The sequence below is a fragment of the Lampetra planeri genome, chromosome 62 (genome assembly GCF_965212315.1).
Source record: "Lampetra planeri chromosome 62, kcLamPlan1.2.h2, whole genome shotgun sequence".
Classification (NCBI taxonomy): domain Eukaryota; kingdom Metazoa; phylum Chordata; class Hyperoartia; order Petromyzontiformes; family Petromyzontidae; genus Lampetra; species Lampetra planeri.
In genome coordinates this window covers 2,755,563-2,781,052 of record NC_136168.1, presented here as the reverse complement: position 1 = coordinate 2,781,052, position 25,490 = coordinate 2,755,563, and the positions used below count along the sequence as shown (strand labels likewise).

General features: G+C 49.4%; 1 protein-coding gene across 1 annotated transcript in view; it reads right to left on the bottom strand.

Annotated features, from left to right (window-relative positions):
* The window catches only part of LOC144736650 (lariat debranching enzyme-like), an 18,935-nt gene extending 804 nt beyond the window's left edge, over positions 1-18,131 (bottom strand). The window contains exons 1-7 of the mRNA XM_078619221.1: positions 17,962-18,131; positions 15,360-15,623; positions 6,698-6,822; positions 6,150-6,230; positions 3,443-3,528; positions 1,664-1,888; positions 83-163 (exon numbers count right to left, since the gene is read on the bottom strand). Coding sequence (XP_078475347.1) covers positions 83-163; positions 1,664-1,888; positions 3,443-3,528; positions 6,150-6,230; positions 6,698-6,822; positions 15,360-15,556 — 795 coding nt within the window. The 5' untranslated portion in view covers positions 15,557-15,623; positions 17,962-18,131. The remainder of the gene's footprint in view (positions 1-82; positions 164-1,663; positions 1,889-3,442; positions 3,529-6,149; positions 6,231-6,697; positions 6,823-15,359; positions 15,624-17,961) is intronic.
* Between the last annotated feature and the right edge of the window lie 7,359 nt (positions 18,132-25,490).

Genomic DNA, 25,490 nt, shown 5'->3' with positions numbered 1-25,490 from the left:
CAGCCGACGCTACCGCCCAGCGGTCTCGACGTAAAATCTCGACACGAGGGGGGGGGGCGGAGGACGGGGGAGGGGACCCCACCTGTAAAAACTCCCGCTGAGGAAGGCATTTGTCCAGCGCCAAGAAGCGCGTCGTCTTCACGGCGTCCTCCCCTTCCTTTTTCTAGAGGGGTGGGGGGAGAATAAAAATATGATCTGTGAACGTCACTTTGAAACCCAGGGGCTCTGAACCCGGGGGTGAGACGCCCCTTTCGGGGGGGTAGCAAGGCATGACCAGATGTTTTGGTTTTAGAAGGTTAACTATCGAAAGCACAAATTAAACACGGGGCACGCAAGTACAATTACTTTGTTTCATCAAACCCTACGCATCTACTAACATTACATTTTTTTTTATAATTCAGAAGCAAAGGGGTGCAAGCTTGCGGTAAAGTTTAAGCACCACTAATCTATGGGCAGTATGAGTCTATGGGCAGTGAGAGTCTATGGGCAGTGAGAGTCTATGGGTAGTGTTGAGTCCATGGGTAGTGTGAGTCTATGGGCAGTGAGAGTCTATGGGCAGTGTTGAGTCTATGGGCAGTGTGAGTCTATGGGCAGTGTGAGTCTATGGGCAGTGTTGAGTCGATGGGCAGTGTGAGTCTATGGGCAGTGTTGAGTCGATGGGCAGTGTGAGTCTATGGGCAGTGTGAGTCTATGGGCAGTGTGAGTCTATGGGCAGTGTTGAGTCGATGGGCAGTGTGAGTCTATGGGCAGTGAGAGTCTATGGGCAGTGTGAATCTATGGGTAGTGTTGAGTCTATGGGCAGTGAGAGTCTATGGGCAGTGAGAGTCTATGGGCAGTGTTGAGTCTATGGGCAGTGTGAGTCTATGGGCAGTGTGAGTCTATGGGCAGTGTTGAGTCGATGGGCAGTGTGAGTCTATGGGCAGTGTGAGTCTATGGGCAGTGTTGAGTCTATGGGCAGTGTGAGTCTATGGACAGTGAGAGTCTATGGGCAGTGTGAGTCTATGGGTAGTGTGAGTCTATGGGCAGTGAGAGTCTATGGGCAGTGTGAATCTATGGGCAGTGTTGAGTCTATGGGCAGTGAAAGTCTATGGACAGTGAGAGTCTATGGGCAGTGAAATTCTATGGGCAACGTGAGTCTATGACAGTGAGAGTCTATGGGCAGTGAGAGTCTATGGGCAGTGTTGAGTCTATGGGCAGTGTTGAGTCTATGGACAGTGTTGAGTCTATGGGCAGTGTTGAGTCTATGGGCAGTGTTGAGTCTATGGGCAGTGTGAGTCTATGGGCAGTGAGAGTCTATGGGCAGTGAGTCTATGGACAGTGTGAGTCTATGGGCAGTGAGAGTCTATGGCAATGAAAGTATATGGGCAGTGAGAGTCTATGGCAGTGAAAGTCTACGGGCAGTGACAGTCAAAGGGCAGTGAGAGTGGTTCTTCACCTTTACTGCAAGTCCGCAGTGAAGGTGAAGAACCGCAGCTTTAACCGGGGAACTCTTACGGGCACTTCACTCGACCGAGAGAAAAGCTCCGGACACGAAACGGTTCACCGACAAGACACGTCGAGCACGGGACACGGGCAACAGCGTGTCGCCCCGTAAGACAACGACCGTTTAACTTTGGTGAAAATCACGCGGCACCGCACGCGGATGAAAGTGGGAGCGACGCACCTTGTGCTCGACGAAGGCGGCGAACTTGACGTGGAGGTGCGCCGAGAACCAGTACGTGGGCCGCAGGTGGTGCAGCAGCTCGGCGGCCGCGGGGCTGCCCAGCGTGTTGGTCTCCACCTCGTTCTGGAAGTGTCGCTTGCGCCGCACAAGCTCCTCGGAGCGGCCGTAGCGGTAGATGCCACGCGGCCAGTCGTGCGACATGAAGACGTCGAGAGGGAGACGCAGCTGCGCTGGGGCGAGACGGGAGGGTGGGGGGGGGGGGCGAGGGAAGGGGGGGGTTACCGAACGCGACGGGCGGCTGAAGGCTGCGCTCCAAAAGGAAAGGCGAGAAACGGGCGGTCGACTTCGCGGTCGTAGTAGAACTGTGCCGCAATTATACGGCGAGCGACGTGGTGGGCCGTTTGGAAGCGATTTTCGATCGACGTTTCGGATGCGCTGTTGCATGTTACTGGACACCTGTGAAATACTGCACATTAATAGTATTAATACTGGACATTAATATTATAATTCTGATACATGCGTGTAAGTGCGTACGTTGAAACTTCTTTAAAGCGCGACGTAGCCAACGGCGCGAATCGGAGGTGCGGGGGAAGGACAATAAACTAAACACACGAATAGCATCTTCTTGGTTCTTTCGGTAAAGTCACGTAGAAGGAAAATAATAAAATAATAAAACATAATAAGATTAAATTCTCACGACGTTTCGGCCACAACACAAGCAGCAGTCCTCAGTTGAAGACAGAGCTGTCTGAAAGACAGCGCTCCAATGAAACGTCGTGATAATTATATTTAATTACGTTAATTTTTATTATTTCCCTTCTACGTGACTTTACCGAAAGAAGATGAATCCCTGCAGTCACGAAAGCTTTAAATCGAAACACAAAAAGCAGTTCTAAAGAAAAGTGCAGAGCTCTAGTGGCTTCCGGCTTCCTACTCTCCGGAAGGAAGAGCGTTCCAGACGGCCACGGAAGCGAGTCTGAAAGCGCAGCGCGATGCGGTGACCGCAATCTTTGTTCGGTGGTCGAGCCAAAAGCCACCGCCACGGCAGAGGTCGCAACCGGGTACCCGATACCCGTACCCTACCCAATACCCTGCTACCCGTACCCGGCCGGGTACGGGAACCCGTTTGCGACCCTGGTGCGGCCGGGTACGGGTAGGCCGTGAGTCACTGGTGAGTAACCGTTTGTCACTCATTTCCCAACGTCTTGTCTCTTCTCACAATTCAAGTTCCTAGAATCAACCCACCCGCACCTGCAACATGGCTTCATCCCAGAGGTCGCAATCGGGTACCCGATACCCGTACCCTACCCGTACCCATGCCGGGTACGGGTAGGGTACGGGTACGGCCGGGTACGGGTACCCGTTTGCGACCCTGGTGCGGCCGGGTACGGGTACGGGTACGGAGTCAAAACCCGTTTGCGACCTCTGAGCCACGGGGATGACCGGAGTTCGCGTGACGATGGTCCACAGCTCCGTGCCGAGATCAGCGAGGCCGTTGCATTTCGGTATCGCAGCGAAGCCGCGGCACGCCCGCCATCAGTCGGCGCGTACCGCGAGACATTTGAAGCGATTTCGATTGACGTTTCAGACTCGCCGTTGAACGGCCAGTGTTGACACGAGCGCGGCGTCACGGCGCTCCGTGTCACGGCGTGTGCGCGGCTACACGGCACGGCGTCACGGCGCTCCGTGTCACGGCGTGTGCGCGGTGAAACAGTGCCGTGTCCCGGCGCACCGCTGTATGCCACAGCGCAGCGTCAACGTGCACAAGAAGGCACTTGCCTGCTTTAACCTGAAGACGTCAAAGTTGCGCACGTGGTAGGCGCTCCGCAAAGTGTTCTGGTTGTAGGGAGGACTTTCAAAGTGACCTACAGCGCAAACAGGGGCGGGTGAGATAATACGTGGGGGGGCGGGCGTAAGGGGTTAAGCGCACGACAAACTCCAAGAATTTCGATTTAAAGCTTTCGTGACTGCAGGGATTCATCTTCTTGGTTCTTTCGGCAAATTTACAACGACAACAACAACGCAAACTGCGATAGGGAGTGAAAAGCAGAGGAAAAGGTAAGCAAGTCGTTAAACACAAATACAAATTTACAAAGTGCATAAGTACACTTCCGTGCGAGCCCTGTGTGTCCGCGTGATATCACGAAACCGCATCTGTGACGCCTGCCCCAATCCTTGTTTCAGGTCAACACAGAGAGTGGAAATTGTGGCCGTGTCACTATGGGGAGCAGCGGGACGAAGAGGCAAATTTGATACCGGTTTCACCCTTATTAGAAATCACCAGTACGGTAAAGCCATGACCGCCTACTCCTGTCGAATGCGTCAGGGGTAACCTGTTCGTCTTAGGCACTGCCGAAGGATGGCAAACGAATCTTACCAATGTCTGCCCGAGTTTTAGCACCGTCCTATTTTGCGAATAAAAAACAACGTGGCGACCGTTTTGTTGCAGGCGGATCGCTTCGCTATTCTGTCCCTGCGATGCTGGATGTAATTGCTGGCGAAACGTCGTACTACTCAAGTTGCAAACACTGCGGATTTACTCTCCAACACACCGGTGGGCTCAAGTGGTAACTAATTGGAGCGTTTTGCTGACGTGACAAACCTTACTTGGCTGTGTCGGGATGTGGAGGGTTACGACACATTTACACACGAAGCGATCAAACCAAAAAAACCTTTAAGGTGAATAACATTGGTCGTGAAAGCCTACTACGTGTCAATCTGACTTTACTGTTGGGTCTAAAACCAGTCCGCATGCACCTCTGTGTCCGATGAGTTTCTCCCCGTTCGCAGCAAACGTCAGCAAAAACTGGTTTACGATAACGCCCTACTTACCATGAACGTGACAATATCATCAGAGGGGGGAGGGAGAGTTGCAAAGCTCAAGCTTCATAGTAAATACAATCTACAACGCGCGCGGATTTCATGAATCGGACGCAATGTTTGATTGTGAACTCGGGGTGAGGTCAACCACAGCCTCAAACTTCCGTGTCAGCCTGGACAGGTGAGAGACTGAACCAGGTGAGAGACTGAACCAGGTGAGAGACTGAAACAGGTGAGAGACTGAACCAGGTGAGATACTGAACCAGGTGAGAGTCTGGACAAGTGAGAGACTGGACCAGGTGAGAGACTGAACCAGGTGAGAGACTGAACCAGGTGAGATCCTGGACAGGTGAGAGACTGAACCAGGTGAGAGACTGAACCAGGTGAGAGACTGTACAGGTGAGAGACTGAACCAGGTGAAAGACTGAACCAGGTGAGAGACTGTACAGGTGAGAGACTGAACCAGGTGAGAGTCTGGACAGGTGAGAGACTGGACCAGGTGAGAGACTGAACCAGGTGAGAGACTGAACAGGTGAGAGACTGAACCAGGTGAGAGACTGAACCAGGTGAGAGTCTGGACAGGTGAGAGACTGAACCAGGTGAGAGACTGAAACAGGTGAGAGACTGAACCAGGTGAGAGACTGAACCAGGTGAGAGTCTGGACAGGTGAGAGACTGGACCAGGTGAGAGACTGAACCAGGTGAGAGACTGAACCAGGTGAGATCCTGGACAGGTGAGAGACTGAACCAGGTGAGAGACTGAACCAGGTGAGAGACTGTACAGGTGAGAGACTGAACCAGTTGAGAGACTGAACCAGGTGAGAGACTGAACAGGTGAGAGACTGAACCAGGTGAGAGACTGAACCAGGTGAGAGTCTGGACAGGTGAGAGACTGAACCAGGTGAGAGACTGAACCAGGTGAGAGTCTGGACAGGTGAGAGACTGAACCAGGTGAGAGTCTGGACAGGTGAGAGACTGAACCAGGTGAGAGTCTGGACAGGTGAGAGACTGAACCAGGTGAGAGACTGAACCAGGTGAGAGTCTGGACAGGTGAGAGACTGAACAGGTGAGAGACTGAACCAGGTGAGAGACTGAACCAGGTGAGAGTCTGGACAGGTGAGAGACTGAACCAGGTGAGAGACTGAACCAGGTGAGAGTCTGGACAGGTGAGAGACTGAACCAGGTGAGAGACTGAACCAGGTGAGAGTGTGAAAAAGTGAGAGTACACTTAACTTAAAAACATATGCATAATTTTTTTATAAAATCATAAACAATTGCAATAATCCTTAAGAATGAGTGTTATAACAAACTAGTGTTCATATTCTTAGGTTTTTTTCGGTAAAGTCACGTGGGTAAAACATTGAAGACGGAAGCTTGTGTTGCCTCCGAAACGTCGTGATTTTTATTTTATTAATTTTAATGTTTTACATACGTGACTTTACCGAAAAAAACCTAAGAATATGAATCCTTGCAGTCACGAAAGCTTCAAATCTAGAACAAACTAGTGTGTTCTACCCCTTTGCACACCGTCAGTCCTGGACAACAACGGAGTTAACGGACCGGAAAATCCTTTATGTAGTTTGCGGGATGTTTCACGTTTTGGCATTTAAATGTGAAAATCGCTGCAGCCACAACGGGTTACCGCAGGCAAGTGACCCCCGGCGCACCTTTCCAGTAATCGTGCTGCTTGTATATCCCGGAGAGGCCACCTATCCTCAAACCACCATAGCGCACCACGCCTGCGTAGCCTGCAATGGAACACAACGCAACGAAGGAGCACGTGCTTTACACCCCCGAGCTCTTCTTGACATACGAAAACCCACACATCCAACTCAGTAAGTCAAAAAAATTAACTCGTAAAAACTAAGTTTTTCACTATAAATCCTTTATATGCGTGGCATTATTTTATAATTCATTTCTGTTTTTCTTGAGTAAGAGTTTCATTTTGATCACATTGGTATTTTAAATTAAATATGAAAAAAAAAAATCCTAAAAAGTGGAAAATTTTGGAATTTTTTTTTCACGAAAATTAATTGTCACGCACAACGAGTCTGTGTGCAAAATGTCAGCTCGATTGGATCACGGGAAGTGGGTAAAAAAACGACCGAAAGATTTGCACGGTCGTAAGCGCGCAAGCAAGTGAACTTAATATAAAGGATTTAAAAAAGACAACCCAATGCATGCTCATTAAGCGCGGAGGTCAATGCGAGCTTACCCATATAGAATATGTTGGGTGCAACCCAGCCTCCGTAAGACAACTCTTGTAAGTGATTGGCAGCCTCGTGGTTTCCTCCAATGAATACGGTCAGGATCGGCGCTTTCTTTTCTCCAGAGTAGTACCTGCACAGCGACAGGCAGACGCCCGCGTCACTTCAGCGAACGCGTTAAAGACGGCGGGTGGACCCGAAATAAACATTGGCAAGTGCTGACGGCCTGTAGTCTGTGCGGGAGACACACGCGATTAAGACAAACTCGTAGTTCGTAGGAACAGTGGTTAAGAGAACCTTTATTTATTCACCAGGTAAGTGGCGTGGAATTGTCACAAGCGTCACCCTGAGCCACATATTCTTGCACACCAAACACTTGAATAGCAACTTTGGAGCAATGCAAGATAGGGGAAAAGTACTAAGAGTGGTAAGAAATCTTCTTGGTTCTGTCGGTCAAGTCACGTAGAAGGGAAATAATAAAATAAAAATAAAACATAATACAAAAATATTTTATTATGTTTTATTTTTATTATGTTTTTTTAAATAATAAGAATATAACATAATAAAAAAATATTTTATTGTTTTATTTTTATTATTTTATTATTTCCCTTCTACGTGACTTTACCGAAAGAATCAAGATAATTTTTTTTTTATTATGTTTCATTTTTATTATTTTATTATTTCCCTTCTACGTGACTTTACCGAAAGAACCAAGAAGATGAATCCCTGCAGTCACGAAAGCTTTACATCGAAAAGTGGTAAGAAAACTCAAATGATCCATAATAAGAGGCTTTTGGGATAGAATGGGGAAATATAAATGAGTCGTTAAATTCGGCACCACCCAAAACAGCCAATTAGTAAGATTTATCAAGTAAACAAAACATGTCACGACTGGCCGTCCGCCAAAACTGGCTGATGATGCTCGTTTTAATTGCTGGCGAAACGTCGTACTCGAATTGTAAATTTTGTGGGTTTACTCTCCAACACAGCGGTGGTGCTGAACTAGTAACGAATTGGCACGTTTTGTTTATTACACAAACATGGTTAATGGGCTGTGTCGGGTTGTGGCGGGTTTAACGACACATTTATAATTACACAATGTAACCCAAAAACCTCTTATTATGGATGATATTGATCGCGAAAGCAAACGACAGGTATGAATGCGTCGCTTGAACAAAATAAATAAGCCACTGCAAAAGCAACAACAGCATCATAAATCACCATTCATCATTAACGCTGCCTTAAAAAACATACCAAAGATGACGTTTCAAGCAATGGCCCTACTTCAGAGTAAATTATTTGGTGACGCTGCATTGGCAGTGGTTTACAAGCATGAATAACAAAACATTTGAACACATTTAACAATAAGACTGGCTTAAAAAGGATCAACGTTTCAGGCAAAGGCCCACATCAAACACTTTACTTGCTGGTGTAATGCGGGCGTAAGCGACCTTCCGGATGTGACGTCACGGGGGGTGGAGTCATGTGACGTGGGTGGAAGGTTCGGGTCCTTAAGCGGGTAAACCGGAAGGGGAAGTCAGTCGGGGTGTGAGCGGAAAAGAGTGAGGCCACGCGGGCGAGTGAGAAGAGGGGGGGGCGCCGACGGCCATCGGGAGCCAACCCCGAAGACAAGAGGAAGCTGCGGAGTGGTGTGCAGCTGCAGAGGAGACAGCCAGAAGGGCTGCGTGTTAGAGGCAGCGGTGTGGCTGCCAGGAGGAGCTGCGGAGAGAGAGAGAGACAGCACGAGGCTGTCAGAGCTGCGGAGGGAGAGAGGGAGACAGCACGAGGCTGTCAGAGCTGTGGAGAGAGAGGAGTTGCAGCGAGTACAGCCAAGGGGGGCTGTGTGAGAGAAACAGCAGCGGGGCTGCTGTTGTGGATCGGGCCGACATTGGAGTCAGCACCGTGGAGAAGCTACAGAGTAAAGACAGCCGTGTGGGTGTACAGCACGAACCGAATAAAGGACACTGAGCCAGACATCGTGGTCCAGTCGTTTATTACACTGGTGTCGGAAGTGCAACGGCATGTCGAAACAAGTGAGGAAGAAAGTTAATCCGGCGCCTGCATCGGCTTCTTCGTCCGACGACGACGAACTCCCTCCAACCACGGATCCTGTTGGGGTGGTGGAGGAGAGCCCGGCTGAGGCGACCACGGGAACGGGAGTGGAGGATGTTGGCGCGGTGGCGGGTCCGTCGACATCATCAGACGCGGATCAACGATGGCAAGCGATGGCGGTACAACTGGAGGCACTTAAGGACGTCCTGGCGCATCTATGCCATCTCGTCGCGCCAGGGACGATGAATGATGCAATTGGTGCTCCGTGGGCCGCCACGTTGCCTGTCCTGCCGCCGCCATTGCCCACGCGGCAAGAGGCCGCCATTTTGCGCGCTCCGTGGCGCCAAACCGCCATCTTGGCCACGCCGCGGGCCGACGCCATTTTGAATTTGCCATCACAACCACCACCATTGGAAGACGGCGGGAAGAGGAGTCGGAGTCGCCACCTTACAACGGTTAAATAATTTTCCGTCGGTGGGGACTGGAGCGCGTTCGCCTGCCGCTTCTTGGCGGCGGTACGCACAGCAAGATGGACCGATGCGGAGGCTTTGGAGGTGTTGCCGACTCTCCTGGACGACGAATCTGTCCGATTCTTCCGTTCCATAACGACCGATAAGAAGGCAACTTTATGTGGTGTTTTTCAAGAAATGGCCGATGCTTATGAGCCACCAGATGATGCGCATCGGCGATTCGCTCAACGACAACGAGCACCAGAGGAGTCGCCCGTGGCGTTCAGGGGTGCGGTGCTGGAGCTGGCCATGGCAGCTTATCCTGAGACGCCACAGGACCTGCTCGAGCCTCTCATATTAGGGAAAATGTTGGAGCTGTCTCGGGATCTAGGGATCCCCATGCCTGTGTGTGGGCATGAGAAGCTAACTTCCCGGACGGCTGCTAAGTGTCTCGATGCGCAATTCAACCTCCGTCGCTGGAAACAAGTGACGGCGTGGACGGGGGGGCCCGTCAAAGAAGGGGATGCGCTGGGGTGGAACCCTGCGCAGGCTGTCTATGTTCCGGATGACCGGGGCCCTCAACAACTGACGGCCGCCTCCGCTCCATGGACGGGACGCGGCGGGCCGAGACCGCGCGCGGCGCTACCAGAACGGGGCCGTCAGGAGGCGAGGCCTGCGCTTCGGCGCAACGAGGCCGAATGTTTCCGCTGCGGGCGTAGGGGCCACTACGCCAGAGACTGCTGGGCCCGCTTCCCGGCTCCGCCGCAGCAGGAGGCCTCGGCACCGGTCAAGTCGGCTAAAGATCCTCCGAAACAGGCATGTCGGCACGCACCAGACACTCGGCAAGGCTTTACACCTCACCCATCACCGTCGTTGCGCCATCCTAACGTTGTGGTTAAAGCATGCCCTTCGACGGGGCCTTGTCGCTCGGTCACGCAGTGGCGCAAGTTGGCACGGAGAGTCGTCGCGGCCGCTACGGGCTCGTCCACTGTACCGGGGTCTATACAAGGGGTGGACGTACGCATTTTGGTCGACTCCGGCGCGTCTGCGACTATTATTTCGGATGTCATTTTCCATCTGTTGGGCATCCCGCCGGGGGCTGTGCGTCCGGTTTATGGGTCGTGCGTCGCTGCGAACGGGGGTAGCATGGGTATCGTGGGTCAGGTGGATGCTAAGATATCTATTGGGGATGTGTCGGCCTCGGGTGTTGTGTTGATATCGAGAACTTTGGCGGTTCCTTGTTTGTTAGGCACCGATTTTTTGGCTAAGATGCCCATTTTGATCAAAATCAATGAGAATTGTATTGAACTGCCGGGGGGCCGTCAAATCTCGTTTCTGCCGTCGCCCTGGGGGCGACCTGCTTCGGCCGTACAAGTGCAGGCGCTGTCCGTCGCATCTGTGGACATCCCACCTGGTACACAGATGCTTATACCCTTGCGGTATCGGAAGCCCCTGCCTGATCGGCTAGGAGCAGTAGGGGTCTTGTTGTCACCGTCCGCCACGATAACAACCGGGTTGGCGTTAGTGGGGGCACAGACCATCGTCCGGCCGGATCAATTACCGTTTTTACAGGTGCTTAATGCGGGGGGAGAAAACGTCCGTGTCCCGGCCGGTACGGTTGTGGCACATGCCACTACGGCGTTTGCGACCCATGATTGTCCACATAGCCGGGGAGTTGTTGCTGGGGTTTCCGAGCCAAGGAGTTCGGATGATCGTTGGGTTGCTCAATTATGTGACGGAAATTCTTCCCTGTCCATGGAGCAACGTGGTGCGCTGCGTAAATTGTTGTTGACATATTCCGATGTGTTCAGCTCCGATGATTTGGATTTGGGCCGCACTTCGTTGCTTTACCATCACATTGAGACGGCCGATGCTGCCCCTATTCGATTAAATTCGCATCGGATGAGTCCTGCGGAGCGAGAACACGTACGGGGGGCAGTGGAAGACATGTTGGCTGCGGACATTATATCGCCATCTAACAGCCCATGGGGCGCTCCAGTCGTCTTGGTTAAGAAGAAGGATGGCAAATTGCGATTTTGTGTTGATTTCCGCAAATTGAATAAGATATCGGTGGCAGATGCGTACCCCCTGCCGCGTATGGATGACTCCCTCGACGCATTGTCGGGGGCTAAGTTCTTTTCCACACTGGACCTCTCTTCGGGATTTTGGCAGCTTCCCCTTGACGAGTCCTCAGGGGAGAAAACCGCATTCCGTACGCCGCAGGGGTTATTTCAATTCAACTGTCTCCCGATGGGATTGAATGCGGCCCCTGCTACATTTCAAAGATTGATGGAGCTCGTTTTGACGGGGTTGCAGTGGGAGACGTGTCTTATATATTTGGACGATATTATTGTCTTCAGCCGCACATTTGATGAGCATTTGACGCGGCTGGAGACAGTGTTCACGAGGATGCGTTCTGCCAAATTGAAATTCAAACCAAAGAAATGTCACCTACTGCAACGGTCCGTCCGCTATTTGGGGCACATTGTGAGTGCTGAGGGAGTGTCCACGGATCCGGAAAAGACGGCGTGCGTCCGGGATTGGCCGACTCCGGCCACCGTGGGGGATGTTCGGCGGTTTTTGGGATTTGCCTCGTATTACCGAAGATTTGTGCCGGGTTTTGCGACGATTGCGAGGCCCTTGCATCTCCTTACGGGTAAAGGACGGAAGTTTGTTTGGGGACAGCCGGAGGAGGCGGCCTTTCGGAGTCTGCGTGATCTATTGGCCACGGCCCCAACATTGGATTATCCCGATTTCGATCACCCATTCATTCTTGATACGGACGCGAGTGACACAGGTATTGGGGCGGTGTTATCACAGTCTAAAGGGGGTGTAGAGCGTGTCGTGGCGTATGGTAGCCGAGTCTTGTCTCCTGCGGAAACCCGCTACTGTGTCACTCGCAGAGAACTATTGGCGGTTGTTTTTTTCCTACGGCAATTTCGACCATACCTCTACGGTCGTTCTTTTATTGTGCGTACGGATCATGCGGCCTTGCAATATGCCCTTAAAATTGACCAGCCATCCGGACAGTTGGCACGTTGGTTGGACACGCTACAGGAATTTTCCTTCCAAATTCAACATCGGAAGGGAGTGCGCCATGCGAACGCTGACGCACTTTCCAGATTACCGTGGCGCGCCCCTTGTAAATGTGAGTCGGGGACGCATAGGTGTTCGCCGATTCCAAACCCCCCTCAGCCGCTTACGTTGGCCGTCGAGAAGTCGGACACTCCGATGGAACCGGGACCGGCTGACGGGGTTTTGAATCTGCCGCGGTCTGTCTGGATCCGGGAACAGATGATGGATGAGTCATTGGTGTCCTTGCGGAAGCGGTCTGCTAAGGACAATGGGAGTCCGAGTACGGCTGTGGGGCCGCAAACCGCTCTCCGAGATGGTCTGCTTATGTGGCGGGAGGGGTTCCAGGAACGTTGGCGCCTGGTGGTACCAACGTCCTTGCGATTCGAGTTGATTAGAACCCTCCATTGTGACACTCTCTTACATTTAGGGGTGCAGAAGACCTTGTTGACGTTGCAACGTCATTATTTTTGGCACGGCATGGCGACAGATGTCGTAGGGCACGTGCGCGCGTGCCCTGCGTGTGCACAACGTAAGCCGCCGAAACATCCTTACGTGCCGCCTCTCCAGTCGATTCAGGTGTCTCGAGTCAATGAATTGGTGGCACTGGACATATTGGGACCTTTTCCACCATCGGCGAGGGGTAATAAATATTTGCTGGTAGGGGTTGAGTACCTCTCCCGTTGGCCGATGGCCTGGCCGTTGCCCGATCAGTCGGCCGCGGCCATTACCGACGCCTTTTTGTTTGGGTATATTATGGATAAGGGGGCGCCTGAGAGACTCCTCACGGACCAGGGCAGGAATTTCTCTTCTAAATTATTGGCGGAAGTGTGCGCGGGCCTTGGGACTAAGAAAGTACGGACATCCCCATACCATCCGCAGACGGATGGTATGGTTGAACGGCTGAACAGGACATTGTCTGCCATGCTTTGCCATACCGTGAGTGAACAACAATCAGATTGGGATCTGCACATCCCCGGGGTGCTTTCGGCGTACAGGATGACGCCTCATGCGGCTACAAGATATTCGCCGTTTTACCTTATGTATGGTCGGGAAAACGTGCCGCCGGTGGATGTGCAATTGGGAACTGGGGTGAAGGGACCTCGTAAACCACTTCCTGAATACATTCAGGACACGGTTCGCCGAGTCACGGAGGCGCGGGAGAATGCCCGCGTGGCTACGGCCAAAGCCCAGGCCCGGAACGAGCGATATGCGCGACGGTCTGAGGGGGAGTGCCCTTGGAAGGTTGGGGACCTAGCCTGGCTTCATTGTCCACAGGTACGTCCGGGGACCTCGCCGAAATTGCACAAACCCTGGCATGGTCCCGTACGCCTCATTGCGGTTCCCAACCCACAGTCAGCACGCGTCCAGATTGGGTCTCGTCGCTGGGTTGTGCATACGTCGCGCTTGAAACCATATGTTGCTCCCTTACATGATGCGTCATCCCCCAATGTTGCCTTGCCGGGGTCTGTTGCTGCTGACTCTCCCCTGCCTGCGTCCATTGATCTTGCTAGAGCGCCTGTCGTACCTGTTCCAGACAGGCCGGCCGTGACATTGCGGGGGACGAGGGGCCCTGCTCGGAGGACGCCTGCCAGGTCTGCGGGACCTTCGAGCCCTGCAGCCCTTCCGACCCAGCTGCGGGCACGGTCACAGGACAAGCCCAAGACTAACTCTTTAGGGACACGGGACGTCGGTGGACTTCCAGCTGCGACAGGGGGATTACCCCCTGTCATTCCTCGACTTTCATCGCGTTCCCGTTCTGCGAGTGGGCCGCCGACCGTCCGGGACGGGCCGGCGACCCGCACACGTTCCAAATCGCTTACGTTTCGTTGATTGTTGCTGTCTTGTTATTTTTTTTTCTTACAGTTGTATTTATTGCATGCTTTTTGTACGTTCGTTGATGTTAATTGCGTTGTTGTTGTTGTTCTTGCTGTTACATTGTATGCTTAGTGTCCTTTAGGGGGGGAAGCTCGGTTCGCCGCATTACGATTTGCTATTGGTCAGCCGAGGTCGGCTGGGATTTTTCTACGGGGGAGGGTGGTGTAATGCGGGCGTAAGCGACCTTCCGGATGTGACGTCACGGGGGGTGGAGTCATGTGACGTGGGTGGAAGGTTCGGGTCCTTAAGCGGGTAAACCGGAAGGGGAAGTCAGTCGGGGTGTGAGCGGAAAAGAGTGAGGCCACGCGGGCGAGTGAGAAGAGGGGGGGGCGCCGACGGCCATCGGGAGCCAACCCCGAAGACAAGAGGAAGCTGCGGAGTGGTGTGCAGCTGCAGAGGAGACAGCCAGAAGGGCTGCGTGTTAGAGGCAGCGGTGTGGCTGCCAGGAGGAGCTGCGGAGAGAGAGAGAGACAGCACGAGGCTGTCAGAGCTGCGGAGGGAGAGAGGGAGACAGCACGAGGCTGTCAGAGCTGTGGAGAGAGAGGAGTTGCAGCGAGTACAGCCAAGGGGGGCTGTGTGAGAGAAACAGCAGCGGGGCTGCTGTTGTGGATCGGGCCGACATTGGAGTCAGCACCGTGGAGAAGCTACAGAGTAAAGACAGCCGTGTGGGTGTACAGCACGAACCGAATAAAGGACACTGAGCCAGACATCGTGGTCCAGTCGTTTATTACACTGGTACCAACTAAAACCCCAGCAATTCTACAAATTTCATTCAATCTACGAAAATGAATGCCGCATTCACCTCATTGAACAATTATTGTCTTAACATAATGCACTTGTACGAGCCGTATACACAAACTGACGCGCGTATGCACGGATGTTGAACATCTTCTTCCCCCTCCAGCCCAGCTTAAATATACGCTCCAAGCTTGGTGGTGTTTCATTCTTCACCTGATGACGGCTGCTTGCGTTGTGGCCGAAACGTCGTGAGAATTATTTTATTATGTTTTATTTTTATTATTTAGTTATTTCCCTTCTACGTGACTTTACCGAAAGAACCAAGAAGATCTTTCGCACCCTACGTAGCCGACGGTGCTAATCGGAGGTGCTACCAGCTAAAACATTTTCCACTTCCAGTAGTCGGGCAACCCGAATTCCGCTCTGGCCCCACGCTAGAGAAGCGAACTGATGGGACGGGCGAATGGGGAGCTAGGCTTACTTGTAGAAGGTCTGCATTTGCCTGTACTTGGGTGGCACGGCGACACACTTGAGGTCGGCCTCATTGCGCACGGCTTGGAAGTCGCCACAGCAGAGCAGCAGGTCGACCGTGATGCCCTCGCGGTTCTCCAGGTAGGCGATCGTCTCGTAGATGCGGTCCAACTCTCCGTGGCAGCAGCCTTCCACGGCGATCTTCATGGTCGGCGACTTGAGGGCAGCGCCGGGAGGATCGGAGGGGGGGGGAGGACGAAGGGCCAGGGAAGGTCTGCAAGTGCCACACGGTGGAAGAGAGAGAGGAGTTTTTCAACGTGCATTTTTGGAGCATTTGGCGACTGACAATACATTTTCACGTGATAAGCCGCTTCGTTGTGCCATCATTTGTGACTGTCAGGGTCACTTCTGAAAAAGATCTACACAGCTCAATGGGCCTTACCTGGTACAACTAACTCAACCATTTAATTTTTACCAGGTTCTTCTTCTTCTTGCGCGTCATGTCTCCTGTCCAACCTATGCGGACGGCCCTTTACCAATATTCTGCACAGGCCACCGCTTCTGGTGTTGGCAAAGCCAAGTCTTGAGTAGCATTGTGGTGCTGCAGGGCATCTCAGAAGATTATCCATGTGGTGTGCTTCTCATGACGACCATCTTGGTCGGATTGGTCAAAAGCTCTGTGAGTTCACGAGAGACGGGGATGCATTATACCTTCCTCGTGGTGCATCCCGGTAACTTCTGGAGGGTTATTCCTCGTAAGGCCAAATCCATTAACCACTCATAAACCAACCGTGTCCACCCAAGAGGAGTGTGGACAAAAAAAGCCCGCACTTTCAATCCTCTCAATTGACATAGGATACTCACAGGCCAAACCTGACATCCTGGCAGTTATATCAGAGGAGTGTGACATTGTATGCTGAACAGGAGACACACACAAAGGTTTTACCAGGTAAGGCCCACTGATCTAAATAGCATTACTTTTTAAGAAGCCTGGCTATCACAAATGATAGCTCAACTTAGTGGCTAATCATCGTGTGGAAATGGACAGCATCCAAATAATCTAAACGCGTGTTTCTACATGTGGTGTGGGTTGTGGGTGGGGGAGAACGGGAGGACCCGGAACAAGTATAACCCGTAAAAAAAAGTTTTTCACTATAAATCCTTTATACGCGTGGCGGCTAGAGTCCTCTCGTCCTCTGGCTTGAGATGGCTGCCACCTATGGGTCAGATGATTGCATTGCACCATTAAGCAATTGGTAATTAAATATAATATTTTTGTCCTAAAAAGTGTAACATTTTTGAGAATTTTTTTTCCACAAACATTAATTGTCAAGCACAACGAGTCTGTGTGGAAAATGTCAGCTCGATTGGATCACGGGAAGTGGGTTAAAAAACGACCGAAAGATTTGCACAGTCCTAAGCAAGCAAGCAAGCGAACTTAATATAAAGGATTTAAAAAATCCACACAACCACGGGGAGACACGCAAACTCCAAACGCACAGCAGGCGTCAGGGTCAGGGATCGCACCCACGACCTGCTGTATACCAGGCGAGGGTGTTCACATCTTGCTAAGGTTGTGTCGGGTGGCGGAGGCTTACGACACGATCTAACCCTCCCCCCCCAAAAAAAACACATTTATTATGCATGGCGACGATACTAACAATAGCACTGCAGTATGGGAAATAAAAACTAACTTTGATAAGAGCAGGTGACCCGCCGTTCCTGCAAGTGCCCGAACTTAAGGCCCCCGAATCTGACCGGCAACAGGCAAGACACACCACCACCACCCACACCACCAGCACCACCCACACCACCACCCACACCGCCACCACCCACACCACCAGCACCACCACCCGTACCACCACACCACCAGAACCACCACCCACACCAACACCACCACCACCACCACGCACACCATCACCACCAGCAGCAGCACCACCACCACCCACACCACCACCACCACGCACACCACCACCACCACCACCACGCACACCACCACCAGCACCACCACCCGCACCACCACACCACCAGAACCACCACCCGCACCACCACACCACCAGAACCACCACCCACACCAACACCACCACGCACACCACCACCACCAGCACCACCACCCGCTCCACCACACCACCAGAACCACCACCCACACCACCACCACCACCACCCGCACCACCAGAACCACCACCAGCACCACCACCAGAACCACCACCACCACGCACACCACCACCCACACCAACACCACTAGCACCCACCACCAGCAGCACCACCACCACCACGACCCACACCACCACCCAACAAAGATAAATATCCCCCGTATAGCCTTAACAGACTGTAGGGGCAAGTGCTGTTAGCGAGCACCTATGAAAGGCCGGCACGGCACACGACGGGGTGGGTGGCCAGAACCACGCCCGACCGCCTTTGTCTCCCCCAGTGGCGATGTTTACACATCGCACCGGGTACTCGTTTGAGGCCGAGTCGACCTAGGGGAGAGCCCAGGACCGGTTCAGATAATCGTCACAGGGTGTTGGCCGTGAGCGGGAATCGAATTCGGCTTGCCGGGTTCATAGCGAACCACCGCTCCCCACCACCACCGCAGGAACCGCGGAAGATACCGGGGGGGTGTCGAGCCGTCGATGAAGCAGTGTGAGAAGACGAGAGAGAGACAGAGGGCAGGGGTGAAGGGAGACAATTGTCTTTTAAAAAATACTAAAAATTTAAAGAAAGAGAATCCTGAGGCCTTCAATCTCCCGCCTAGCTCACGTGGGCCTCGTGCCCCGCGCGCCAGCCGTGACCTCTGACCCGTTCCGCCCCCCCGCCGCCGGTGACGTCACCGCGAGCGACGGCCTGCCATTGGTTGGAGGCCGCGGCGCGAACCAAGATGCTTTATTATTATTTTTTAACAAAGCGTGATTATTGTTAACTAATTTTCTTTTTTTGTTAACTAAGTGTAATTTTTGTTAACTAGTGTAATTATTGTTAGCTAATTGTATTTTGTTAACTGAGTGTAATTATTGTTAACTAAGTGTGATTATTGTTAACTAATTTTCTTTTTTGTTAACTAAGTGTAATAATAATTGTTAACTAAGTGTAAGTATTGTTAACTAACAGTCACTGTTAGCTATATTATTGATTCTTTCGGTAAAGTCGCGGAGAAGGGAAATAATAAAATAATATAAATATAAAACAATAAAATTCTCACGACGTTTCGATTGCAACACAAGCAATCATCTTCAGGTGTGAAACCCACAGCAATAACTTTGTTTTCTTTAAATTTCTTGCCGTGGTTTGAACACCTGATGATGATTGCTTGTGTTGCAATCGAAACGTCGTGAGAATTTTATTGTTTAATATATTTTTATTATTTTATTATTTCCTTTCTACGTGACTTTACCGAAAGAACCAAAAAGAAGAGGCTTTTCATTACTTTTTAAACTAAGTGTGATTATTGTTAACTAAGTGTAATTATTAACTAATTGTATTTTTGTTAACTAGTGTAAGTATTATTAACTAAGTGTAGTTAAATTTCGATTTAAAGCTTTCGTGACTGCGGGGATTCATCTTCTTGGTTCTTTCGGTAAAGTCACGTAGAAGGGAAATAATAAAAAAAATATTATTACGTTTTATTTTTTATTATTTTATTATTTCCCTTCAAGAAGATAAGTGTAGTTAATGTTAGCTAATTGTATTTTTTTTAACTAAGTGTAATTATTGTTAACCAATTGTACGTTTTGTTAACTAAGTGTAATTATTGTTAACCAATTGTATGTTTTGTTAACTAAGTGTAATTATTGTTAACCAATTGTATTTTTTGTTAACTAAGTGTAATTATTGTTAACCAATTGTATTTTTTGTTAACTAAGTGTAATTATTGTTAACCAATTGTATTTTTTGTTAACTAAGTGTAATTATTGTTAACCAATTGTATTTTTTGTTAACTAAGTGTAATTTTTGTTAACCAATTGTATTTTTTGTTAACTAAGTGTAATTTTTGTTAACCAATTGTATTTTTTGTTAACTAAGTGTAATTATTGTTAACCAATTGTATTTTTTGTTAACTAAGTGTAATTATTGTTAACCAATTGTATTTTTTGTTAACTAGTGTAATTTTTGTGATGATTCGTATTTTCCTTCTTCCACGCGTTTGTCCCACTGATGTGGAGGTGTTCCCACTCTCCTCGCAAATCTTCTCGACGCGTTAAATAAATAATAATTGATTGATCTACACCACGCATCGTGAGGTAATTTTAAGACCTGATTCATCACCATATACAATGCATTCATGCGAACACACATAACGTTCTTTAATATAATATTGCACGTTGTCATTAACATAATTTATGTATATTATTTAACCTGCTGCTTCCCACTTACCTGTGCCGGAGGTGCTGTCGACGTCGTCACCTATTTAAGGCACTTTTTAAGTGCTACGAAGAAGGACCGTTGCCTGAAACGTCGCCTATTACATACGTGTTGAATTTGGATTTATTTACACAACCAACTCTGGGCCGGTTTCGACCTTCTGGGTGTCATCAGCAGTTTAGCGCCCGTTAGACAATAGGGTCGGGATCGAACCCACGACCTCCTGTATACCAGGCGAGGTAGTTAACATCTCCTAGCCACTGTGATGAGAGAGATACACGCAAACTTCAAATATACAGCAGGCGTCAGGGTCGGGATCGAACCCACGACCTCCTGCGTACCAGGCGAGATAGTTAACATCTCGTCACGATGGCACCCGATGGGGATGGGCAATCTTTCCCAAGGCATTATTCATGCCAAGATTAGGAAATGTTTAAAAGGTTACAGTTTTTACGTGTGCGGTACTGTGTGTCTGACCATCTCGCAAACCCAGCGGGGTTGTACGTGTGCATGTTGAACTTCTTTCGCACCGTACGTAGCCCAACCGTGATAATCTGGTTCGGGGCGAGTCACACAATGGACCCATGCCTCCAAAAGTGATGAATTACAAGAGCCGAGCACACAGATGGACACACGTGTGTATCCATATGCATAAATATAAAAGATCCCCCCCCCCGCCATATAGCCTTGACATAATATTGGGGCAAGTGCTGCTAGCGAGCACCTATGAAGGCCGGCACGGCACACGAGGGGGTGGGTGGCCAGCACCACGCCCGGCCGCCTTTGTCTCCCCAGTGACGATGTTTGCGCATTTGACCGGGTACTCATTTGAGGCTGAGTCGACCTACACACAGAACACGGGTACACACACGGCCACTTTGAACGCAGCACCACGCTACCCACCCGGCACGGCTGCAGATGGCAGCACTGCGCAGGGATCGGTGGTCGCGGGAATATTCAAGAAGGTAGCATGAACAATCAAACATAGAACAATTGTTAAGTAAAATAAACACGGTTATAATAATACAAAATAAAACCATTCCAATAAGAAAGTATCTTCTTTGTTCTTTCGGTAAAGTCACGTAGAAGGGAAGTAATAAAATAATAAAAATAGAACATAATAAAATAATTCTCACGACGTTTCGGCCACAACGCAAGCAGCCGTCCTCAGGTGAAACCAGGTCTGTCAGACGCTGTCGCCTCGACAGACCTGGTTTCACCTGAGGACGGCTGCTTGCGTTGTGACCGAAACGTTGTGAGAATTATTTTATTATGTTATATTTTTATGATTTTATTACTTCCCTTCTACGTGACTTTACCGAAAGAACCAAGAAGATGAATCCCTGCAGTCACGAAAGCTTTAAATCGAAATAAGAAAGTACTCTGACTTTTCTAATCGCAAAAAAAATGCAGCTTTGCAATTTGCTAATCGCATTGTTTCAAATTGCGATTTCGATTTGAAATCGATTAATCGTTCAGCCCCAGTCCACAGTCAGCGAGAATGATGGAGAAGGGTATAAAAGGGAGATGCGCGGGAGACTCGGGGCTGTTGTGGTGGGATCTCCGCCTGATGATGATTGGTTTTTTACCCTTCTATCTGGCAACAAAACTGACACCTTTTTTACAAGGAGTCATGTTTGCATAGACCACAATACCTGCAGTCATAATGCAAACAAAAAACACAACTCTGATAATGTATGCACTGTCCTTGAAGTTGATTGGTCCACACCCGAGACAGCTTTCCTTAGAGCCTAGTCTCACATGGTGTTGGACCAGATGACGCCAAAAGGCGCACAACTCAAAGACAATGCACCATCAGAGTATGAGAGCACGGGGTAAGCATTTACACCATTGGAACCTCATTTGCCAGAAGAAAAAAAAAATATGATAATTGTTTTCTTACCCTTTTATCTGGCAACAAAACTGACACCTTTTTTTACAAGGAGTCATGTTTGCATAGACCACAATACCTGCAGCCATAATGCAAACAAAAAACATAACTTTGATAATGTATGCACTGTCCTTGAAGTTGATTGGTCCACACCCGAGACAGCTTTCCTTCGAGCCTAGTCTCACATGGTGTTGGACCAGATGACGCCAAAAGGCGCACAACTCAAAGACAATGCACCATCAGAGTATGAGAGCTCGGGGTAAGCATTTACACCATTGGAACCTCATTTGCCAGAAGAAAAAAAAATATGATAATTGTTTTCTTACCCTTTTATCTGGCAACAAAACTGACACCTTTTTTATACAAGGAGTCATGTTTGCATAGACCACAATACCTACAGCCATAATGCAAACAAAAAACATAACTTTGATAATGTATGCACTGTCCTTGAAGTTGATTTGTCCACACCCGAGACAGCTTTCCTTAGAGCCTAGTCTCACATGGTGTTGGACCAGATGACGCCAAAAGGCGCACAACTCAAAGACAATGCACCATCAGAGTATGAGAGCTCGGGGTAAGCATTTACACCATTGGAACCTCATTTGCCAGAAGAAAAAAAAATATGATAATTGTTTTCTTACCCTTTTATCTGGCAACAAAACTGACACCTTTTTTATACAAGGAGTCATGTTTGCATAGACTACAATACCTACAGCCATAATGCAAACAAAAAACATAACTTTGATAATGTATGCACTGTCCTTGAAGTTGATTTGTCCACACCCGAGACAGCTTTCCTTAGAGCCTAGTCTCACATGGTGTTGGACCAGATGACGCCAAAAGGCGCACAACTCAAAGACAATGCACCATCAGAGTATGAGAGCACGGGGTAAGCATTTACACCATTGGAACCTCATTTGCCAGAAGAAAAAAAAAATATGATAATTGTTTTCTTACCCTTTTATCTGGCAACAAAACTGACACCTTTTTTTACAAGGAGTCATGTTTGCATAGACCACAATACCTGCAGCCATAATGCAAACAAAAAACATAACTTTGATAATGTATGCACTGTCCTTGAAGTTGATTGGTCCACACCCGAGACAGCTTTCCTTCGAGCCTAGTCTCACATGGTGTTGGACCAGATGACGCCAAAAGGCGCACAACTCAAAGACAATGCACCATCAGAGTATGAGAGCTCGGGGTAAGCATTTACACCATTGGAACCTCATTTGCCAGAAGAAAAAAAAATATGATAATTGTTTTCTTACCCTTTTATCTGGCAACAAAACTGACACCTTTTTTATACAAGGAGTCATGTTTGCATAGACCACAATACCTACAGCCATAATGCAAACAAAAAACATAACTTTGATAATGTATGCACTGTCCTTGAAGTTGATTTGTCCACACCCGAGACAGCTTTCCTTAGAGCCTAGTCTCACATGGTGTTGGACCAGATGACGCCAAAAGGCGCACAACTCAAAGACAATGCACCATCAGAGTATGAGAGCTCGGGGTAAGCATTTACACCATTGGAACCTCATTTGCCAGAAGAAAAAAAATATGATAATTGTTTTCTTACCCTTTTATCTGGCAACAAAACTGACACCTTTTTTTACAAGGAGTCATGTTTGCATAGACCACAATACCTGCAGTCATAATGCAAACAAAAACACAACTTTGATAATGTATGCACTGTCCTTGAAGTTGATTGGTCCACACCCGAGACAGCTTTCCTTAGAGCCTAGTCTCACATGGTGTTGGACCAGATGACGCCAAAAGGCGCACACGTGATGTCAATTGAACGTGCCTTCAATAAAGTGCCATCTCAAGAAAAGTGTGTGGAGGCGTCATTGCACATTCAATGACGCCCCTCCCCACCACCTTACTCACGAAGAGCTGACAAGTGACGTCATCACATCTACACCCCCCCACTCCATCTATTTAAGGAACGAAGCAAGAGGAGGATTTCACCACAAATCTGGCTGTCGCCTGATGATGCTAGTTGTAATTACTGGCGAAACGTTGTACTCAGATTGTGAAATGTTTTTGGCTTTGCTCTCCAACACACAACCGATGGTGCTGTAACTCGTAACAAATTGGCACGTTCTGTTCACGTGACAAACCTTTACTAGTTGGCTGTATCGGGTGGTGGCGGCTTTGACGACACATTTATATATTTACGCGATCTAACCACCCCTATCCCCCCCCCAAAACCTGTATTATGGATGATATTGGTCGCGAAAGCCTGCCACGTGTTAAACTGGTGGTAGAGCCGACACTTTGTACATAAGTTGAACTTCTTTCGCACCGTACACATGCCACGCCTGGATATGGAATCTTTACCAGTGTCATTGCAGTTGCGGTACGTTCACCGTCATTCACACCAGCAGCATCTTCAAAAAATATTAATAATTTTGGGAGGTGCAAATTAATGTCGCGATGCTCATGAGCTCTATGAATGGTGTTTGTGTGTGTGAGTGCGTTTTTTCTTTAATAAATCAGTGGTTCTTCTTAACTTGGGGTGCACACTTCACCACCTAGGGGTGCGAGATGCCCTTTATTGGGAGTAGCGAGACATGGCCATATTTTTTGTGAGAATGTACATAACACGATGCAACACGATTTTTGTCCCTGGGTAGTGTTGTTTTTTTAATTGCTTATGCCTGCAAAGTACAGCAAATGGCTATTATTCCCCACAAACTTTGATGAATTGCTGCAGTCACGAAAGCTCGAAGTCAAGATTTACACATTTAGTGTTAACGATTGCGAACCAAACGGGTGCAAGGCTGCACTAAAGGACAAGAACCATCATCTTACGCAGTGTGTGTGTGTATTTTCTTCATCTTCTTCTAAGCAACTTCGCCCCTTGATCGGCGATGGAGCGGTCCGTGTCCACGAAAATTCCCGCTGGGCGTTGCGATGACATCATTCACGTTATTTCGCTTCGACATTTCACGTATTGCAAAATGTTTCTCCCTCTCAAGAGAGAGAGAGAGTGAGTGAGTGAGAGTGAGCGAGAGTGCAATCGTGTCACTGAAACAACCATCCCATTGAAACGAGCTTCGCTCGTATTACGCGCATGAGTGACAATGACGGAGAGAAATATAATTGTGATAATGACTACAGCACCGCTACAAACACCACCACCACCATCATCATTGCCATCAGCCATGGTCTATCCGCTGCTAGACGAGGAGGTGTTGGTGGGTGGGGGGAGGGGGGGCGGACCCCCATCAGCAGCAGCTGCTGATGACCATGTGGATACTAGAAGATGACGATGATGATGATGACGATGGACACGTTAGAAAATTCAAATCTCTCCGGGCAATTGTGCGGAGGGAGACGTGTGGTTCACCGGCCTGGACAGAGAACTACTGAAGGCCCCATTCACGAAGGAGGAGGAGGAGGCGGAGGGGTAATCACAACCGCGATGGGGCACCATCATCCGGCAAGCCTGATGGAATCATCTGGCTCATCAACCAGCTCGGTGTGACGTCGCAGGTGCTGCTCTCTACATCAACATCAGCCACACGGAAAAGGCTGAGATCTATAGACTCACACAGAGACCCATAGACTCACAGAGAGACCCGCAGATTCACACAGAGACCCGCAGACTCACATATACATCTAAATAATCACACAGAGACCCATAGACATGCATAGACCCATGGACTCACACAGAGACCCATAGACTCACAAAGAGACCCACAGATTCACACAGAGACCCATAGACTCACACAGCGACCCATAGACTCACACATAGACCCATATACTCACACAGAGATCCATAGACTCACACAGAGACCCATAGACTCACACAGAGACCCATAGACTCACACAGAGACCCACAGAGTCACACAGAGACCCGCAGACTCACATGTACAT